Raw genomic sequence first — 20,846 nt, forward strand, 5'->3', positions numbered from 1 at the left:
GCTCAGTTATGATCCTGAACATGCATCCTACCAATGAAAACATTAAAATGCCAGCTACCCGTGAAAGCCATTCCATCCACATCGACAAGAATAAACAAAGTCAGCTGGGGTCATGTGACATACCGACTTGTCTTAGGATGCTGAATCTTAAGACCCAAGCCTCCCATTTACATATACCACATAAGTTACAAAATCTATCATTACCTATCTTATTAGGATGCGCAAAATTCACCTTTCATTCGTCACTGCACTAAAATGTCTATGTGGACATTTTCCAAATTCCTTGGAAACTCTACTCATTTCCCACGCCGTAAAGCAGGCTTGTAGCTGTGACAGAATCCTTCTCCATTGGCCAGCACCTACCTGTTCTCTGACGTTCGAAAGGTCCAGAGTATTGTTTAAAGCAGTTTTTGCAGCTTTGTAAGGATCCCAAGCATCTGCTAGATTAACTGTGATCCCCATGTAAATACTAATTACCTGAAAGAGGACACATTCATCCAGTGTGTTAAATACCTACTCATCTGGAGGCAAAATTACAGAAGACACTGCCCACTCCCTCTGGTTCAAATTCCACTGCAACGAAAAACCCCGATTTGCCAAAGATATAGGTAAGCATTCTTTCTTAGGAGCACTTTGGAACAAGGGCTACAAAATCCATTTATGGGAAAATGACTAAATCAGGGTTGACAGAAAAGCAGACTGACTGAACAGTGGCGTTCTCAAACATTTTCACCTCAGCTTTTACGCAACTCAAAGTTACTGAAAACTCCCAAGGACTTTTTGTGTTTTTTTCAAATGGGGTTCTATCTATTGATACTTATCCTATAACACATCACAATCGAGACATTTCAAAAAATACTTATTCTCTTCATGTAACAGTACACCCATTACATGCTAAAACAGAAAACAGAAAACTGTTTTTAATTTAAAAATTAAATTTTTTAAAAATTAAATTTTTAATTAAAAAAAAAAAATCAGACTAAAGGCTTTCCCAAAAAGTTTTGTGAGACGCGTGGCATCGCCTTTCGGTTTCTTCGAGTCTCTGCAGCGTCTGGCCTGACCCAAGACAGCTGGGCTTGGATCTGGATTCCGCAGTGGGTCTCCCGTGCCGCCTGCCTCGGGGCCCCTGGGAATGCCGTGTGGGCTTGGCAAAGGGGGACAGGGCAAGGCACAGAGCACTTCACTCTGTTTCTACCTCACAGACCCCTTGAATGAGCCCTGGGGGCCCCTAGGGCTCCCCAGTTCACTTGAGAATCCTTCAAGTAAAGGAAAAAAAGCGTTCCTTTTGGGGTTCCTCACCCACCCACTTGAGTCTGTATAAAATTGCGATTATTTGTCCCTTGAAGCTTTGCTCAGGGTTGCCTGTGAAATCCTGCGGTCCCGGGGGTGCTCTTTTTGGTGGGAGTGGCTGAGCAGGGAGGCGGATCCCCAGCTCCATTTCTTCAACAGTCACTGGGCTTGTCATGCTTCCCTTTTCTTCTCGAATCAGATCTAGTCGTATTTTTGAGAGAATTTTCTATTTTTTAGAGTCTTCCAATATATCGGCATAAAGTTGTTCATAGGTCTTCTGATAACTTCAAAACTTCTTTATTGTATCTCGGGTCTGCTTTTTCAATCTTCACATATTTAAACTTGCCTTCTCTCTCCCTCTCTCTGATCAGCGTTGCAAAATATCTTTTTATTACTCTTCAAAAAACCAGCCTTTGTGGTATTGATCTTTCAGTTTTTTGTTAAACGTTTATTTTTGAGAGAGAGAGAGAGAGAGAGAGAGAGAGAGACAGAGTGCAAGTGGGAGAAGGGGCAGAAAGAGAGGGAGACGCAGAATCTGAAGCGGGCTCCAGGTTCTGAGCTGTCAGCACTGAGCCTGATGTGGGGCTCAAACCCACAAACCACGAGATCATGACCTGAGCTCAAGTCGTACGCTTAACAGACTGAGCCACCCAGGCGCGCCAACATTTACCTCTAAGAACAGTTTTTAGTCATTCTCGTAAGCTTCGCTTTGTAGTGTTTTGATATTTCTTCATTTATATTGTGATTTCCTCCTGAACACAAAAGTTAGTTTTTTCTAAACATTTAAAAATATCTTTTAAGTGTTGATTTCTAATTTAATTGAATTACAGTAAGAGAATACAGTCTGTAGACTAACATCGTTTTTTAAAGCTTTCTTAACTTTGTGATCTAATGTTACCCAACTTGTATATGTATCCTTTCAAATACACATGGAACATCTATCGTGTATTTTTGGGAGAGCAGGATTATGTACAGAAAGAGGTATATTAAAATTTCCCATCATGATTATGGTTTTCTCAACTTTTAGAGGTTATTTTGAGTTTTTGCTTTATGTATTTTGAGTATGTCACTGGGTATGAATTTACCTTGCATTATTCTTTCCTAAAATTTTTTTTAAGTTTATTTATTAATTTTGAGAGAGAGAGAGACAGCATGGGAAGTGGAGGAGTAGAGGGAGAGGGAGAGAGAAAGAGAATCCCAAGCAGGCTCTGTACCACCAGCACAGAGCCTGATGTGGGGCTTGAACTCATGAAACCGTGAGATCATGACCTGAGCCGAAACTGAAGACTCAGACGCTTAACCAAGTGAGCCACCCAGGCGCCCCTGGATTATTCTTTTTAATATCATACATGATCGCTCTTTATCCCTACGCAGGTTTTTCTTTAAAGGTCTCTATGGTGTGATGTAAGTATTTTCTTACTGGATTTTTACTGGGTGGCATTTGCCTGGCATCTCACTCGCTTTTTAAATTCTTTCATTTTTAGCATGTCAGGGGTGTTTTTCAGGAGGGTCTCTTCACATAAGTGGGTTTTGACCTTCCTTAACACTAAACGTGTTACTGTTTCTCATTGTAGCACTATGGTCGAAACTCTTTATTATGCTTAGCAAATGAAACCAGATTATCAGAGTTTTCCTTCTGGTTGCTCAGCTCCTAGCTTATAAACATGATGCATTCGTGGGTAGGAAGCATCACGTCTCACTGCAGGCTCCCTAATCACAGACAGTCTGTGATTCAATGACTGATAAGAAGTGAAACAGAATCTGTTCCCTGAGACCAGGATCCAATTCACTGTACTTTATCAAAACCTCTACGTACAAGGAGAACATCTCATCTACACTGAGTACGTTAAGTCAGCCTTATGTTTTTAAGATTTGAGTTTTGGGGCACCTGGGTGGCTCGGTAGGTTAAGCGTCTCACTTCAGCTCAGGTCATGATCTGGTGGTTCGTGAGCTCGAGCCCCGCATCGGGCTCTGTGCTGACAGCTCGGAGCCTGGACCCTGTTTCTGATTCTGTGTCTCCCTCTCTTTCTGACCCTCCCCTGCTCACACTCTATGTCTCTCTCTCAAAAATACATGAACATTAAAAAACATTTTTTTAAAAAGAATTGAGTTTTGAGTGACACAATGTTAAAAAGTCACAAGCACATCTCTGCAATATAAACTTTAACAGCCCCATCAACGTTAGCTTACAGATAGATAAAACTTATTATTAAAGTAACACTCTTCTTCGGTAACAGATTAATTTTGCAAGCTTAGATTCATAAAATAGAAAGGAAGAAAGTATGTTTCACTGCATGTGAAACAGTTACAATTCAGCAGCTAAAGCGAGAACATTTCAATATAGGGTTTTACCTTGAGAGTATCCATTTAAGAGAGAAAAAACAAACCCATGGGCTCTTCACCAAGTTTTACTGACTTATTCCCTCATGTCATGATTCAGAAGATTCTCCACGCACTTGGAGGAGTTTCACCAATGTGACTTAATGTCTCGTTTACAACATTATGATCTCTGGGCTAAAGGCCAAAAGAACGCAGAGTTGGTTCCCTAACAGGATTATTCCAGAGGACAAAGAGACTAATGGTGATACTTGCCCAGTTGTCTGGAAAGTACTTGTCCACAATCTCTCTCATTTTCGCTTGATGGGTGTGAAGAATGGCAGGTTCAAAGTAGAGGGTCACGTACAGCATGGCGGCCTGAGTGGCCAGGGCCGTGCTGCGGTGTTCTGGCAAAGGATATGCGGAGACCTGCAACACAGAGACAACACCCTGAAGAGGCAGCTGTTGGTGACTTGTGAACCGATACACGTGCCCAGTAAATGATGTGGTTCCAGGACGTCCCAGTCCCTCAAGAGTCCATCCCCTCTGGGAATTGGACCCCGCGTGCGATCCTCAGACCGTGGCCTTGTTAGAGGACAATACAACCAGGGCCGTTCTTCTTGCTAACCACACAGCATTCTCTTCCCTCCAGCCCCTGACTCAACCGCAACTTGAAGTCTTTGCCTCAAGGAGGAGAAAAATGTTTTACCCCCATGTCTCCTGCTAGTTGTCCATTTCTGGGTCTCTCTTAAAAAAAATTTTTTTTTAACGTTTATTTATTTTTGAGACACAGAGAGAGCACAAGCTGGGGAGGGGCAGAGGCAGAGGGAGACCCAGAATCCAAAGCAGGCTCCAGGCTCTGAGCTGTCAGCACAGGACCCGACACAGGGCTTGAACCCACGAACCATGCGATCATGACCTGAGCCGAAGTTGGATGCTCAACTAACTGAGCCACCCAGGCGCCCCTCTGGGTCTTTCTATCACAGTCTTTCAGAACTGACAGACCCCACACCCTGTCCCCATTTTCTCACTTCCTGTTCATTCTACAGCTCCCTGAAACGTGCCTTGCACCATCACCTATGATCTCTCCAGGCACTCGTCACCTCACAATCACGCTGGTCCAACAGCCTCTGTTTCACACTCTCACTTCAGTTCTCTCAAGGTTCACAGATGCCACCCCTGTTGCCCTGCTTTGCTGGGTGTTCCACTGCCTGCCTTTCAGGTGCTGGTGCATCCCAGGGCTCCGTCACCACATGGGTCGGTGACCTGGCTGCACACAGTACGCGTCACCTCGAGGACCACAAACACAAAGGGAGGAAATTGCTACGAGGGTGGACACAGCGACGTGGCAGGGAACCCACAGGCAGGAGTGTGGCCGGGCTACAGGAAGGGTCTGGAGCTGTGGGCCACAAAGCCTTCACCGTTTCCACCCCTTGATGTGTTTGCCCCTTCTCTCTTGCTCCTCTCATCTTACACGTGGGAGAATTGGGCTGCCCCCAAATTCCAAATTTTGCGTGTGATGAGTAAACCCACGTGCAGATGATGTTTCTGGAGCCCCATTCCAAATCACCTAACAGGGAATCCGATCCATCCTGGGTCAAGTGACTGCCCCTGTCCAACCCACCATGACCAGGGACGGGGCAGGTGCCGGGCAGCGAGTGGGGTGGGTACACAGCACACCACAGCCAAGGCCCTGTGTTAGTACGGTCACGGGGCAAGAGAAAACTGAAACTCACTGCCTGAGACACAGACACACAGACAAGATGGACCCCATACTTGGCAGAAGGGGTAAAGACAGGCAGTGAGGAGTAGCATGGCCCCTGAAGTCATATAGACCCAAGTTCAAATTCGGGCTCTGATACTTAGTTACATGACCTTGTGAAAAATTATGAAGCTCCCTAAGCCTTATTTTTCTCAACAGCAACATGAGGATAATGCTGTCCACTCTGCAGGACTGTTCTGAGGAGAGAGAGAACAGTTCATGAAGAAAATCAACTATGATTCTGGTTGGTACCGAATTCTCAATAAATGGCAACAAATTATGAAGACCCAGTATCTGCAGGTGGCTTATTTTGAGCTGTTTTTAAAACACACACACAAACCTCTTTTATTGATACTTATAATATTCCTAAAGAAAACTAACTGGCTACTTGCAGAACTGGGTAGGGCAGCTGTGCCCTGTGATAAATGATAGCCGGCTGTTACGGGCCAATTCTTTGGTAAGAAAAATACCCAATACATAAAATTATGTATCTTTTTTTTTGTTTTGTTTTAAGATTTTATTTTGAGGTAATCTCCACATGCAATGTGGGGGCTTGAACTCACAACCCTGAGGTCAAGCATCACATGCTCTATTGACTGAGCCAGTCAGGTGCCCCTAAAATTATGTTTTCTTCAGGAAATTGAAGTCACGTGGTACTTTTCCTTGGTGCCCTCTTACATGAGCGATACACATACTGGAGAGGAAAGGGAGGTAACTTCTAAATGTTACAGGGTCTTCACGGCCCTGCTCAAGCTGCCTTCTCGCTAGAGTGTCCTTACGTCCCCTTCGCCACCTGCTGCAATCTGTTGCCCCTGTTGTACGCTCCGTGGCACCCTGTGTTTCCCCTAAGCTATCACTCACCTTGCTTTACAGTAATTCCTTTAGTTGTCTGTCTTCTTTCCTCAGCTGCAAGCTCGTTATGGGCTGGGACCATGACCTTTGTCGGCGATGGCCTCCCAGCACCTAGCTTGTGGACAGGCATGTAACACACGCTCAGTAACTCTATGTTGAATGAATGGCTGAGAGAATGATCTTTTTTCCAAATAGAGTTCAAATCCCATCCTCTCCCTGAAATCTCAAATTCTTCCCAAATTATTATCCCTTTTTCCTCTACCCAACTATAGTAGACCTCAAAAAGTTTGGACTTTTTTGGGTGCTTTTGTTCTTCTGAGGAATAAGGAAGGGAAGGAGTAATTGAGGAGGAAAGTGAAATCAATCTTTCAAACGACGAAGATGTTGGTAGATTTGATGCCCACCTGGTTGTAAATATCATCAGATCTCAGTCGACCAATGACCATACTGATGAAGGCTTCATTGATAGGCACTCTCCGGAAATAACTCTCAGGATAGTTGGGTGGTCTTTTGGCTCCTGGTTGGCTGGAATAACCTGTACTTCGTAGCAGCTTACAAATATCATCCATGTTTGAATCAGCAGATCGAGCAGCGCTGAACCACGTTCACAATGGGAAACGAAGGGCCAAACAAACCACACAAACCACACAGCTTAGAAACTCAAAAGTCCAAAAGAGCAGAATTTCATCATAACTTGACTTTATGTAGTTTTACCTAAGACTCCTGGTCAATCTATGTCCCCGGAGAGTCACAATTGCATTTTCAAAAAGCCTATTATAGCAAACTTACCAGACGGATTCTTACATGTATGTATAGTTAGTTCTAAGTTGAGGTCCACAATCCCTTGTCTAAAATCTTTAGGGCTGGATTTGTTTCAGAATACTGCGTTTTTCAAATGTAAGAAATTAACATGGCGTGTAGATCGTATACAACACTTTAGTAGGGTCTCAATTAGCATTACATGCTCAGCACACGTTAATATTTCTGCAGCAAAATTTATGAATTGTCATGCAAATGAGATAAATAAGGACCATCTATAGCCTCCGATCTGGTCTGATCAGGTTTTGACTCCACATGGCTTCAGGTGAGATCAGAGTTTGCTGCCAGAGGAGTTACTATGTGCACGCGTGTGTGTGTACACATGCATATATTTTCTTTGAGAGCTCTTTGGATTTCAGAGTTGCAGATAAAGAATGTGATCCAGTACCAACATTTCATAAGTTAAAAAATAATTTAAAAAATTTTTGTAATTTTTTTTATTTTTGAGAGAGAGAGAGAGAGAGAGAGAGAGAGAGAGAGAAAGGGAAACACAGAATCTGAAGCAGGCTCCAGGCTTTGAGCTGTCAGCACAGAGTCCAACATGAGGCTCAAACCCATGAACCGTGAGATCATGACCTGGGCCGAAGTCAGATGCTTAACCGAATGAAAGCGCCCCGGTTAAAAAATAATTTTAAAAGATTATGTCAACATAAAGTGGGATATATAATCATTGTTTTTTTTTTTTCCTTGGCAAGGTGTACCTTCTACAGAGATTGAATCAAAATATTTGTGATTTTCAGGGTGGTGTGGAGTGGTAATCCCTCAGACTCAAAGAATCTTAGACTTGAGGATGACCTCCTATTTGATACAAGAATCTCCTTTCCCACAACTCTGACTTGGCGATTGTTCAGGACTTCAGTAATGGGTCCTCACATTCTAATGAATTCACTGTTGTACCCAAAAGGACAAAGCAGAATTGTCAAAGCTGGCCTTGATGAGCAAACCCTTTTTTCTCCTTCTTTATGTCATTTATTATTTTTGGTTTTCCAGGTACTTTTGGAAATATACACAAGGGCATTCAAGGTTCATTTTTAAAGGGCGCCTGGGTGGCTCAGTCACTTAAGAGTGCGACTTCGGCTCAGGTCATGATCTCACGGTTCACAGGTTTGAGCCCTGCGTCAGGCTCTCTGCTGACAGCTTAGAGCCTGGAGCCTGTCCCAGATTCTGTGTCTCCCTCTCTCTTTCTGCCCCTCCCCTGCTCATGCTGTCTCTCTCTCAAAAATAGTAAGCATTAAAAAAAATTTCAAGTCCATTTTTAAAAACATGGATGATAAAACACCTCATGGTCAAACTGATGTGAATGAATTACGTCTGCTGTGGACACTCTCCTCACATACTGATGAAGCTGAAGTACATGGGCTAGTTGAGCAGCCTGTGATGAAGGGGCAGCAGTAGCAGGTGTCGCTGAAAAGATGATGTCCCCAACAATCCCTTTCTGCTGAGGATCTGCCCCTTTGTCCTATTTATTTTGTCCCAATTTGTAAGTTTAAGAATGTGAATTCTAGGGGCGCCTGGGTGGCTCAGTTGGTTAAGTGTCCGACTCTTGGTTTTGGCTCAGGACATGAGCTCATGGTTCATGAGTTTGAGACCCATATCAAGCTCTGCATTGATACTGTGGAGCCTGCTTGAGATTCTCTCTCTGCCCCTCCCCTGAGCGTGCTCTCTTTCAAAAATAAATAAATAAATGTCTAAAAAAAGAATGTTAATTCCAGTCTGCACATCTTCAGCTCACATTGCTAACTGATTCCTGCCTATCATTTGTTTCTTCCAAAATCTTGACTTTTTCTCTTATTTTTTTTAAAGTTTATATATTTATTTTGAGAGACAGAGAGAGCATGCACGTGTTGAAGAGGCAGAGAGAGAGAGAGAGAGAGAGAGAGAGAGAATCTGAAGCAGTCTCTGCCTGATGTTGGGCTCGAACTCACAGACCATGAGATCATGACCTGAGCTGAAATCTCTAAGAGTTAGTCGCTTAACTGACTAAGCCACCCAGGCACCCCTTGACTTTTTCTAATATTGACCTTACATCCAGGTTTTGACTCATTAACTCAGCACGTTGAAATCTGTGTGGTAGATACTGGAATTATAGAACTTTAAGGTGGCTTCTGATTTAAAGACCCTACCCCTTAAAGTCATAGTTCTGGACAGACGTACGAAACACGTGATTGTGATATGTGCTGTTGTTTTGTTTCCACATATATTCAGGTGAGAATTCACTTCCCACCTAACTCTGAGAAATGGCTTTCCAAAGTCATCAAACCAAAAATGACAACAGAAAATTTATTCACGTCCCTACATCTGCCAAGGTGTAATATTTAAAGACTTTAAAAAAAAAAAAAAAAGAACATTCATTAGACTTCCAACATTTCCAAATTTACCTTTAAGATAAAGAAAATTCAGATTCCTTTAAAAAAAAAACAACAAAAAAACTGAGGTACTATTGTGGACATGATGATCTATGTGTCTCTAATAATCTAAAACACATAGGCTCCTTTATGTGTAATATATAGATTACATGACATATAATCTATTATTATATAATTATAATATTATAATATTATTAATAATATAATTATAATTATTAATTATAATTATATTATTATATAAATATAATTATATATTATTAACAATATATTATGGTAATGATACAAATATAGAGTAATTGTTACATTTCTCCATTACGTTCAGAAGAAATAAGAACCTCACGCCTTTCATTCTAGATCGTACCGCTGCCATTCACGACGAGTAGTACAGAAACTACTGCGTTTTACCAACAGCGGTGCTTTTGGGGGGTGCGGTCCCAGCCCTGGGATGGATACCTGTATCGATAGTAGGAGACCAGCATTCTCTCTCGGACCTCTCCTTCGATCTTTTGGTCGATAACCAGCAGCATGACTCCATACAAGTACAGTGCTTCACACTATGAAGACAGAAAGACAATGGCCCAACTCACAGGAGTCTACGTTCTTATGGAATGAAGTTGACGAGGGTTAAAAAGAATCACTTCGTTCCTATTCCTCCCAAAGGCTTCATATTACACGGAGACTGCAGATTTTCCCAAAGGCTCTCACCTTCTGTACAGAATGGGCTTTGGAAAATTTATGGGAAATAAATTTTAATTTGCAGTGATTACCTTTCAATTGGCCTATTTTTGGTATTTCGCTTGGGGCCCCAAATGGAGTCCCAACATTATGAATACTTCGAAACCCTTTACCTGGTTAATGAACTTTTCTTAAGTGACTATCACGTACTAGTTTCCAAGGCTGGAGGTCTGGGATGCAGAAGATAAAGAAGATAGGACTGCGCTGAGGAAGTTCACCACCACCCCATGATTTCCACTCACTTGTAATTCTGTTCAGAGTCTACTATGTTCTAAATTCAGATATTGTTGATTGGAAGAGAACTGTCAGTTTATTTGCTTCCCTTTAAAGAAGGGTACTTTGTATGTCTTTGGGACATATGGGAAAAAAGTTGACATTCTTGACTTTCTATTTTAAGTGGCTACTATTACTTACTAGAAGCTGTTTTCCATCTTCATTGAGGAGCACAGTTTCTAAGGTTTGCTGAATATACACACCTTCATTGAGATCATCTAGATATCTAGAAATGAAACCCCAGGGCAAGTTATTCATTCTAATGAAAACATGACCACTTTTGAAGAAGGAATATAAAGATTTTTAAAAGATAAGACAAGACACCAGACATTCTGGCCTTCACACGTTTGTGGCCCTTCATGCTCTTTACGAAGGGACTCGTGAAATGGAACTCCCAGTGGTTAGGGCCACAGGTTTGCTAACACTGGCTACTCTAAGCGGAAAGAACCGTCTCTAGTCCCAATTTATGAATCATAAGTATCTTAGAAGTAACGTTATAAAGACATGGAATAGTTTAAAAACTGCTGAGTAATGAATTCTTAAGGGCTGAAAGGAAGAAAACACTGTGCAGTTAGGGATGAGAAGGCAGGCTACGGTTACTAATGCTACAAAAATAAGCTTTTTCTCCACTTCTCCTAAAGAAGATGCTAAAATATGATCATAAACTACAGGATGGAAAGCCAGATGGCTTAATACAGAGAACAAACTGACGGCTGCCAGAGGGAGTGGGATGGGGTGGGGGCTGGGTGGGCAAAATGGGGGAAGGGGCGAGGGAGGTACAGGCTTCCAGTTATGGAGTCCCAGGGGTGAAGGGGGTGCTGCACGGCGACAGACGGTAGCTACTTGTGGGCACAGCAGAACTTACAGAGCTAACAGATCACTCTGCTGCACACCTGAAAGGAATGTAAACATTATGCGTGGACTACGCCTCAATGAGAAAAAAAAAAGAAAAGAAAGAAAGCCATGACTCAGTACAAGCCGAGGTTATCGTACCGCTTCACAAGAGCAGGAAAGCATAACAACACTCTAAAATACTAAAGGTTGACAAGTGCCACTGGAAGGAAAAGACAATTACGCACAGTAGGAGAGGAATTCAGGAAGGCGTGCACGCTCTTGCCCGTTCCTTTTCCACTAGTTACCCCCAGAATAAGCTATTACTGAATACATACCTGTTTAGGTCTACAATATATTTATGCACACTTTGAAAGGCTAAATAAAATCTGGTCACAATTTCTATGTGGTTTTCACGAAACTCTTCATCTAAATCCTGCAGCTCTGGCTTAGCTTCCAGCTTGCTTTCCCATAACTCTGGACCCTAAGAAGAAAAACACATTCATGTGAAACGTCAATAAAAGCATACTTGTCGGTAACATTTTCTAAACGGTCTTTTAAAAATGTGTTCCTATGCTTGAAAAAGGGGATCAGAAATTGAAAGAGGAGCAACAGAAAGTAACAGAGAGAACAGACGCCTAGATACGGAATCCCCTTGAAAGAAACAAAGTTGGATTGTAACCATGATCGGCAAGCTTTCAAGTGTGGGGACCTTCACTGTAAAATACGTTTCACCAAAGTTATCTTTTTAAAAGTGTGATTATGTTATGTTAGGGCTTCCCCACAACACCTTTATATTATTTTCAAATTAGCTGACGCTAAATGTGGTATAAAAGCTTTCCTCTTTAACTCTTTCTCCATAATTACTTAGCCTCTCAGGGTCCCACGCTTCCCAGAGAAAGCATGCTTTTGTAGGAAAGACAGTGTTGAAAATGCTGTGGAGGAAGGTTACCTTAAAATAGCTGAAATCAAAGATGATATCTCCATATTTCTGTAGATCGGCTCGGTCTTTAAACCTGAACACAGCAGGGATAAACTCCGAGAGCCTCAGAAGTTCAGCAATGATGGCATTACCGCAGGAAACAATCCTTAGGATTGCCTGGCCACACAGGTTGTTCTCAGCTAGGAAGTCCAACATCGTGCGGATGAGTGCCTGGCCGGGAGGAATGTTTCACTGGCTTCAGAGCTGAGGTCTGTAAATCATTAGATGAAACCAGGTCTGCTGACAGATTGGCTGCTCCATTAAAGGACCTGTATCCCAAAAGGAAAGTATAAAAAAAAAAAAAAAAAATCTCCATTTTTAAAGGGGGCATATGTAACACATGCATATTTATTCTTCTCCCAAACTCACTTAAAAAAAAAAAGTTAAAACAAGTAATGAGTTCCGACATGAGGGAAGGGCCTTTATTGTCCACTCCTCCCGGTGTTCCGTGTGGATGGACTTTGCTAAGTGAACACTCTTGGCCTGTTTTCAATCCTTTATTCACTTCTCCCTGTGAGAAAGGACCTAATGCAGCTGGGAGGAGCCAGTGAGCATCGCGGTTCCAACGGGCCCTATGTTGGGCACTGATTATTAAATTGTCCTTACGGGAGTTGTTTTACCTCTGGAAAAGATAACTGTGTCTCAAATGCACTCGAATTAGGTGAGGGAGCCACCTTGAAAAAAGTGTTTCTCATACGGAAAACATCGGAGGCCCTTGTTATCAAGGGTAAGACATACCTGAGAAATACTCCTGAGTGACGCTAAAGTAGAGACAAATGTTTCATACTGAGCGGTGGAAAAGTTTTGATTAGCAAGGTATCTCGGAATGATGTAATTAAAACGTATAAAAGTTAAGTTCCGTACTTACCCACAATTCAGAGTAAAGTTGCAACAAGGACGTACTAACTCAAGGGACACACAAAGAATGTGCTGAAAGTTGATCTCACCAAATTGTGATTTTGATAATACATATCTTGTACTTCATAGTTGACTTTCATAGCATGATCTTAGAAAAAGGTAATTTTTGCAACAACAAAAAAAAATGTTTCAAGGCAGCATTCATTTTCCCAAAGGCCTCTTCCAACTCTTTTTTCAAATCATTATCTTTGAAAGTGTTAATTTTGTCATCATCTTCGCTGTATTGCTCTCCTCTACTTGTTAATTTAGCTAGGTCATCGTTGGGTCAGCTTCATGCAGGCCTGAATTATTTTTCAACTTCGTGAAGGCCTGTGTACTTCCTAACATTTGCACTGGCACTGTGTCCTATCGACACGACATTAGCATTAAGAAGAGTGACCACCAAAAATAAGAATTCAGCCCAAGAGACTCTTTAGCACATGAATATCTGCAAGGGAACTCATCTTACAAGTGATCATTACAATTTTTATATCCATGCCAATTTTTACGTTCATATGTAATCTTCTGGCTGCAGGGACTCAAAAAGTAAACAGGAAAATAGTGAGGACTTCACTGTACGCGAAACCAGAATGTGGGAAGACTTTGGACAGGAGAGGGCTTCCTCTGCAGCCCCAGCAAAACATTCCCCAACCCTTGTCACATATTTTCAAAGTTCACTCGCGCTGAGCTACCTTGTGTAGTTATCTTTTGTGTAACCCTTAAAGGTTTTCTTTTTTCCTCTTATAAGTCTCTTCTTATTGATTCAGTATTTAGAAATGTCTTCATTTCCTAGGATGCTGTTGATTCTCCAACAATAATTCCCTCCCTCCTTTCCCTTTTTTCCTATAGAGGACAGAACAGGTGGATCCTTATTTTCTCATTGCCCCCGAATCTAGGCTACACATGTGACTCAGTTTCGACCAAATAGACGTAAGAGGTAGTCTACGGCAGATCTGATAGGAAATGTTTTTTCCCTCCTGCGATAAGGAGAGAAGCACATGAAATTTCTCTCTTTCCTCTATCCCTCTTCTTCTTGTCTTTGAATGCGGCCCAATGAACATGTCTTGTCTGAAGTTTCAATAGCCACCTTGAGACCATGAGGTGATGAGCCTAAGAGAAAAAGGGCCCCAAACCTGCAGATTGTGCTTTGGAAGGAAAGAAAGGCTCTAAATTCTTGTTGAGGTGACTGACTCATTGATTCAACTGTAGCACCACCTATCTCTGTAATCCTTGTAAAATGAACTGTTTTTATGCTTTATTTACTGCTAGTTGGCTTTGGGATTATTTGTAGGTGGAAGCATTCCTAATGCTACAGATTCATTCATTCAGTAAATAGGCATCTAGTGCCTACTATGTGCCAAGCACTGTTTTAGGACCTGAGGCTGCTTCAGTGAACAAAACTAAGTTCCTGCTCTCTCTCATAAAGCCTGCATACTATTGGGAGTGGGGAAGAGACAATAAACAAATAAATACATTAGGTATCAGCCTGTGATCATTGCTGGGAAGGAAAAAGCATGATAAAGAGACGGAGTGTGTGCTGTTTTAGTTTGTGAAAGCCTCTCTGATAAGATATTTGAGCAGGGACCAGAAGGAAGTGAGGCAGCAAGCAGTAAGGGTATCCGGGTGTTGTCAGAAGCCCCTAAGACAGTTCCCGATGCCCTCCTTCCCCTTATTCATGCCCTGTGGAGGTCCCTCTCCTTGAGTGTGGCTTCCTATCTCTTAAAGAACAGAATATGGTAGATGTAAAAGATATCACTTCTGAGATTAGATTGCAAAAAACCTGTGACTTCTGGCTGGGGCGCGTTCCCTAGCTTGTGTGCTCTGGGAGAAAGCAACCTGTCATGTTGTAAGAGAGCCCTGTGATGAGGGAGTGAGAGGCCTCCCAACAACCACCTGAATGAGCTTGAAAAGGGACTCCCCCCACAAACCGAGGTGAGCCTTCAGACGACAGCATCTATTCACAGCTAGGCTGCAACCTCCCAAGAGCCCCTCAGCCGAACGCACCCAGCTAAGCCACACCAACTGACTCCTGACCACAGAAACTGTAAGACAATAAATGTCTTTTGTCTTAGCCACTAGGTGTTGGGGTAGTTTGTTATTTTACAGTAAGTGATGATCTGGGAGAAGGGCATTCCAGGCAGGATTTACAAGTAAATGCAGAGGCCCCAGGTCAGCAATGCACTAGATGTGTTCCAGGAACAGCAAAGTGGCTGATGTGGCTGGTGCAGAGTGAGCACAGGATAGAAGCACAGATCAGAGGAAGTGGATGGGGTTGCTCCAAGAGCAGGGACTGCTAAGAAGCCATTACAGTTGTCTAGAACTCTCTCCAACGAGGGTATCCTTTAATATACATTAAGGCATAAATTATTAACAAGCCCTTTCATTTTCTCATGATGTTTACTTGTGAAGGCACGTTGATCTCTAATAGGCTGAATTTCAGATAATTTCATTCCACCTCTTTTTTAATTTTTTTTAACGTTTATTTATTTTTGAGACAGAGAGAGACAGAACATGAATGGGGGAGGGTCAGAGAGAGGGAGACACAGAATCCGAAACAGGCTCCAGGCTCTGAGCTGTCAGCACAGAGCCCGACGCGGGGCTCAAACTCACGGACCACGAGATCATGACCTGAGCCGAAGTCGGCCGCTCAACCGACTGAGCCACCCAGGCGCCCCACATTCCACCTCTTTTAAAGTAAACTTTACCCTTAGCGTGGGGCTCCAACTCACCCCAAGATCAACAGTCACATGCTCTACTGACTGAGCCAGCCAGGCGGCCCAATTTCACTCCATTTTTTTTGCACTGAATGGGTGTGGCTGGGAAAATGAGACAAGAAAAAGGGGGAAATAATGGCAAACGGGGGGGGGGGGGGGGGGGAGATAGAAAAAGTCACTGAAGTCCTCCGAAGACCACCAAACTAACCCAGAAGGATCTAAGGTCTAAGGATACCAGGTCTAAGCAGGAAGAAACTCCAGACACAACTGCAAGGTGGACAAGTTATGTTTCACTGCTGTAACTGCAACCAGATTCTGGATACCAACACAGGCCAGACAATGGGACCATGGAGAAAACATCTTTAAAGCAAAACACCATTACCTGCCTTCTTCCCTTCCCTCCCCAAGCAAAAAAAAAAAAAAGGATGAACAGATACACTCAGCACCTGCATGCACATGGTCAGGTTAGCTTAGGCCTGGGATAATGACATGTCAAGACTTTTGTGTATCTACTTCTTATTGTAATCCTTAAATCCTTACACTGTTGGCAACATTCAAGATATTATTTGGTTACATTATTTGGTAAATACCCCAAGGTTGGCTGAAAAACTTGCCCTAAAGAACAGAATCTAAGAACCAACATTAAAGATGCCTAATCATGTTGCAGTGATTTCAGAATTATGTGGCTTTATAGAAGGTGCTAAGACTTGGTTGAGATTTTTTAAAAAATCACTCTAGAATGAGGTGCAAATGAACACTGCAGAAAAACCCATATTGAATCTTCTAGTCAGTGGTTCTTTTGCTGCTAGAGATGAAGAAAATTCATAAAGACCAGTTTTTCTCAATATATGCTGCATTACTATTTGGCATGAAATGAAACCAGAGATCCCACTCAATTTCCTACTTTTCTTTTATAAAGCACCCAAAAAGTAGCTGTAACTTTATTTTTAAGAATTTAGTGTAGGGGGGAGGTTGGGGGGAGAGGGGAAAATAGGTGATGGGCACTGAGGAGGGCACTTGTTGGGATGAGCACAGGGTGTTATATGTAAGTCAATTTGACAATAAATTATATTAAAAAATAAAATTAAAAAATTATTTGAAATTTACATCATGTTTAGCTTTATGCAAAAGTAACCATCCTGAAACTACTAGTAATGGTAAATATGTGTGTATATTTGGTAAATTTGTGTGTATAAACACATGAAGGATTGAAAGTGAGTGTTTAGAATGAATAATATGTACTAGATATACTCATAAATGACATTTTTTTAAATGTTAAAAAAATAGAATTTAGTATGGAACTGTGGTTTACGGTTGGGAAAGTAATCCTAGACAACAGACAACATGTTTCAAGAATGCAGCATGGCATCATCATACCAATTACCGAGTAAGTACAGAACTGAATTCTGAAGGAAATAATATTGTCCGGGGACAAACCGCTGTTTGCCCTACTCAGAGGACAAAAGAACATAGGTCTATTTTTATCCTTTCATAAGATCTCAGTTCCATAAAAAAGGAAGCATTGGTCTCCACCTATCCATTATCAGAAACAAAATTTAATGGTTGTTGACCAAGATAAAAGTGACGGACAAATCCCTTCCAGAAGAGTTCTAAAATGAGTCTGATCACTCTAGTCCCATTCATAAATCCTGGAAGGGACAGGAGAAAGAGAAACGGGAGGTGCTCCTGGTCGTGGGCCAGTAAGACCTCTCCGTTCCTTCCCCTGACTCCATCACCTATGTTGGAGTAAGCTCCGCGCACTTGGAATCGGGACACCCGGCTCCATTACCGGCTCTGTGACTTATGTTTTCGACCGTGCGACCATAAACCAGTCAGGACCCTTGGAACTGTTTTGAGAAATGCAGAGAACTTTGGCACCGGCATGACACAGGTGAGGGAATTAAGGTGCAGAAAGCAAGAATGACTTGCTCCAACTCGCAGCCCACGGCATTACCAGAATTCAAACCCGGGTCCATCAGACTCGACGAGACTTCGCGAACCACTCAATTTTCTCGAGGGCAAACGGAGGGATAACACTGTCTACCCAGCACGGCTCCTGGAAACTTGGAAGGTACAGATGCGGGCCAAGCAGTTGAACATCACTTCCTAAAGCGCCCAGGCGGCGTGGAAAAATCTGTCCACCTAAGTGGAGATGAAGAGCCTGGACTGCGGCCCCGCCCCAGGAGGCCCCTCAGTCCTCCAAGCCGGGCTCCGCATCGAGACCGCACCGCACGCCGCAGACGCCCCTTCGGCCAGCGCGGCCCGGCCAGGGGCTGGGGAGGGGCCGGGGGACCGAATCGAGGGCGCGTCCCGCCCCAACTCACCTGTCACCCGGGCCACGCCAGGGCGCACGTGCAGGGCCGGCGATCGCGGACTGGGTTGGCACCTGGGTCCCCACGCCGCCCTCTCCGCACGCGTCCCCTTCTAGACGCAGCCCTCGATCGCCAGCCTGCGGGACCCCCGCTTCCGCCTCTGGCTCCCCTGGCGGTCACATGATCAGAGGGGCGGAGAGCAGGGCGGGGCGTCATGTGACCGTTCGCCGGCGCCGGCTGATGACGCGAGAGCCCGCGCTCGCGGTTTCAGCGACTAGAGAAGGGAGTTGAGGAAGGAGTTGGGGTCCGGGTGGGGGCAGTCCGGGTGCAGCCGGAGAGAGCTGGGTCGGACATCCAGGTAAGGCAGAAGCGAGGGGTGGCGATGGCGAGGGTGGCGGGAGGTGTCGCCTCCCTCTCGGGCCCTCCGCGGGTGCCCTGAGCTGGGGTCCGTCCACCTGGGATACGGTCCTGGCTCTGCACGTTAAGCAGTGAGGCTTGGGCAGGCTGCCCCCCTTCCCGAGACGCCATCTCTCCGTCCTTCTGCCCTGGTAGGGAACTGATCACGAATTCTTGGTGCAGATTAATCCAGTTGGAGCTGTCTTTAGAAGCAGGGCCTCGGGCAGGTCGTTTAAATAAGCTCTTGTGTCCGTTTCCTTTTCTCTCCTATAAATGGTTGTGAGGATTAGGATAATGAGAGTGAAGCGCCGGAGCACCCGTTTATGGGGAAATGGTGGTTGCTGTTATTGTTGTCAGTCTCAGTTCTTTATTGATCGCCGGTTTTGTGAGAGGAGCTGTTTTACATGCTGTAGAACGTGTCAGAGTTCTAGTTTAAGCTGCTCCCAGAGTGAGGGAGTGGTAGCCACGTGAGCGAATAGTTGTGATGAGTTTTATAATCGTGTGTGTGTGTGTGTGTGTGTGTGTTTGTGTGTGTGTGTGTGTGATGGAGAAAGAGAGGGAGGGATAGTGGTAGCATGGCGGGGGTGGGGCAGGCAATTGCTTGTATAGATAGGAGAAGGCTTCATGAAGAAAGAAGTATCCTTGCATCTTGTAAAGGGAGATACAGCTCTGGCTGGACTCCTACAGGTCCCCATGGACTTAAAGGTCAATATAGTGTCTGTAAATTGTTTGCTTTGTGCTTACCACTGTGCTGTACAGAAAGATGAGAGAGGGAAACAGTATTTAAAAATTTTTTTTTAATTTTTTTAATTTTTGAGAGACACAGAGAGCCCCCCGGGGGGGGGGGGAGGGGCAGAGAAAGAGGGAGACACAGAATCCCAAGCAGGCTAGGCTCCAAGCTGTTGGCACAGAGGCCGATGCGGGACCCAAACCCACAAGCTGAGCGATCATGACCTGAGTTGAAGTCCAACACTTAATTGACTGAAACACACAGGGGCCCTCCGGGGAAACTTTTTTTTTTTAATATAATTTATTGTCAAATTGGTTTCCATACAACAGCCAGTGCTCATCCCAACAAGTGCCCTCCTCAATGCCCCCCAACCACTTTCTCCTCTCCCCCACCCCCCATCAACCCTCAGTTTGTTCTCTGTATTTAAGAGTCTCTTATGGTTTGTCTCCCTCCCTCTCTGTAACTATTTTTCCCCCTTCCCTCCCCCATGGTCTTCTGTTAAGTTTCTCAAGATCCACATATGAGTGAAAACATATGATACTTGTCTTTCTCTGATTGACATTTCGCTTAGCGTAATACCTTCCAGTTCCATCCATGTTGCTGCAAATGGCATGATTTCATTCTTTCTCATTGCCAAGTAGTATTCCATTGTATATATAAACCACATCTTCTTTATCCATTCCTCAGTTGGTGGACATTTAGGCTCCTTCCATACTTTGGCTATTGTTGAAAGTGCTCCTATAAACATTGGAGTACATGTGCTCCTATGCATCAGCACTCCTGTATCCCTTGGGTAAATTCCCAGCAGTGCTATTGCTGGGTCATAGGGTGGTTCTATTTTTAATTTTTTGAGGAACCTCCACGCTGTTTTCCAGAGTGGCTGCACCAGTTTGCATTCCCACCAACGGTGCAAGAGGGTTCCCTTTTCTCCACATCCTCTCCAGTATCTATAGTCTCCTGATGTGTTCATTTTAGCCACTCTGACCGGCGTGAGCTGGTGTCTCAGTGTGGCTTTGATTTGTATTTCCCTGATGATGAGTGATGTTGAGCATCTTTTCATGTGTCTGTTGGCCATCTGGATGTCATCTTTGGAAAAGCGTCTATTCATGTCTTTTGCCCATTTCTTCACTGTATTATTTGTTTCTTGGGTGTGGAGTTTGGTGAGTTCTTTATAGATTTTGGATACTAACCCTTTATCCGATATGTCATTTGCAAATATCTTTTCCCATTCTGTTGGTTGCCTTTTAGTTTTGTTGATTGGGGAAACAGTATTTTTTAACAAATATTTATTTTGGGAGAGCACAGGTGGGGGACGGGCAGAGAGAGAGGAGGAGAGAGGATCTGAAGCAGGCTCTGCACTGACAGGCCGACAGCACAGAGCCGGATGTGGAGCTTGAACTCCCCAACTGTGAGATCCTGACCTGAGCCAGAGTCCCAACGCTCTACCGACTGAGCCACCCAGGTGCCCCGGAAACAGTATTTTTAAGTTAGCTAATAACTAGTCCTGCCTGAAGCGAATCTTAGACCTGCTGAATGTTTTTGTCTTTCTCCTTCCCCCATTCATGTGTTGA

At 43.7% G+C, this 20,846-nt stretch overlaps 2 protein-coding genes across 3 annotated transcripts in view; one reads left to right on the forward strand and one right to left on the reverse strand.

Annotated features, from left to right (window-relative positions):
- Positions 1-18,322, reverse strand: part of WASHC5 (WASH complex subunit 5) — a 63,167-nt gene extending 44,845 nt beyond the window's left edge. Inside the window, exons 1-8 of the mRNA XM_042923133.1 lie at positions 18,162-18,322; positions 12,197-12,495; positions 11,583-11,728; positions 10,555-10,639; positions 9,859-9,959; positions 6,625-6,814; positions 3,883-4,035; positions 364-477 (exon numbers count right to left, since the gene is read on the reverse strand). Coding sequence (XP_042779067.1) covers positions 364-477; positions 3,883-4,035; positions 6,625-6,814; positions 9,859-9,959; positions 10,555-10,639; positions 11,583-11,728; positions 12,197-12,382 — 975 coding nt within the window. The 5' untranslated portion in view covers positions 12,383-12,495; positions 18,162-18,322. The remainder of the gene's footprint in view (positions 1-363; positions 478-3,882; positions 4,036-6,624; positions 6,815-9,858; positions 9,960-10,554; positions 10,640-11,582; positions 11,729-12,196; positions 12,496-18,161) is intronic.
- An 86-nt stretch (positions 18,323-18,408) lies between these two features.
- Positions 18,409-20,846, forward strand: part of NSMCE2 (NSE2 (MMS21) homolog, SMC5-SMC6 complex SUMO ligase) — a 216,537-nt gene continuing 214,099 nt past the window's right edge. For both annotated transcript variants that reach the window (XM_042923803.1, XM_042923804.1), the window contains exon 1: positions 18,409-18,507. The gene's annotated coding sequence lies outside the window, so the exon portion shown is untranslated. The remainder of the gene's footprint in view (positions 18,508-20,846) is intronic.

The sequence above is a fragment of the Panthera leo genome, chromosome F2 (genome assembly GCF_018350215.1).
Source record: "Panthera leo isolate Ple1 chromosome F2, P.leo_Ple1_pat1.1, whole genome shotgun sequence".
NCBI lineage: Eukaryota > Metazoa > Chordata > Mammalia > Carnivora > Felidae > Panthera > Panthera leo.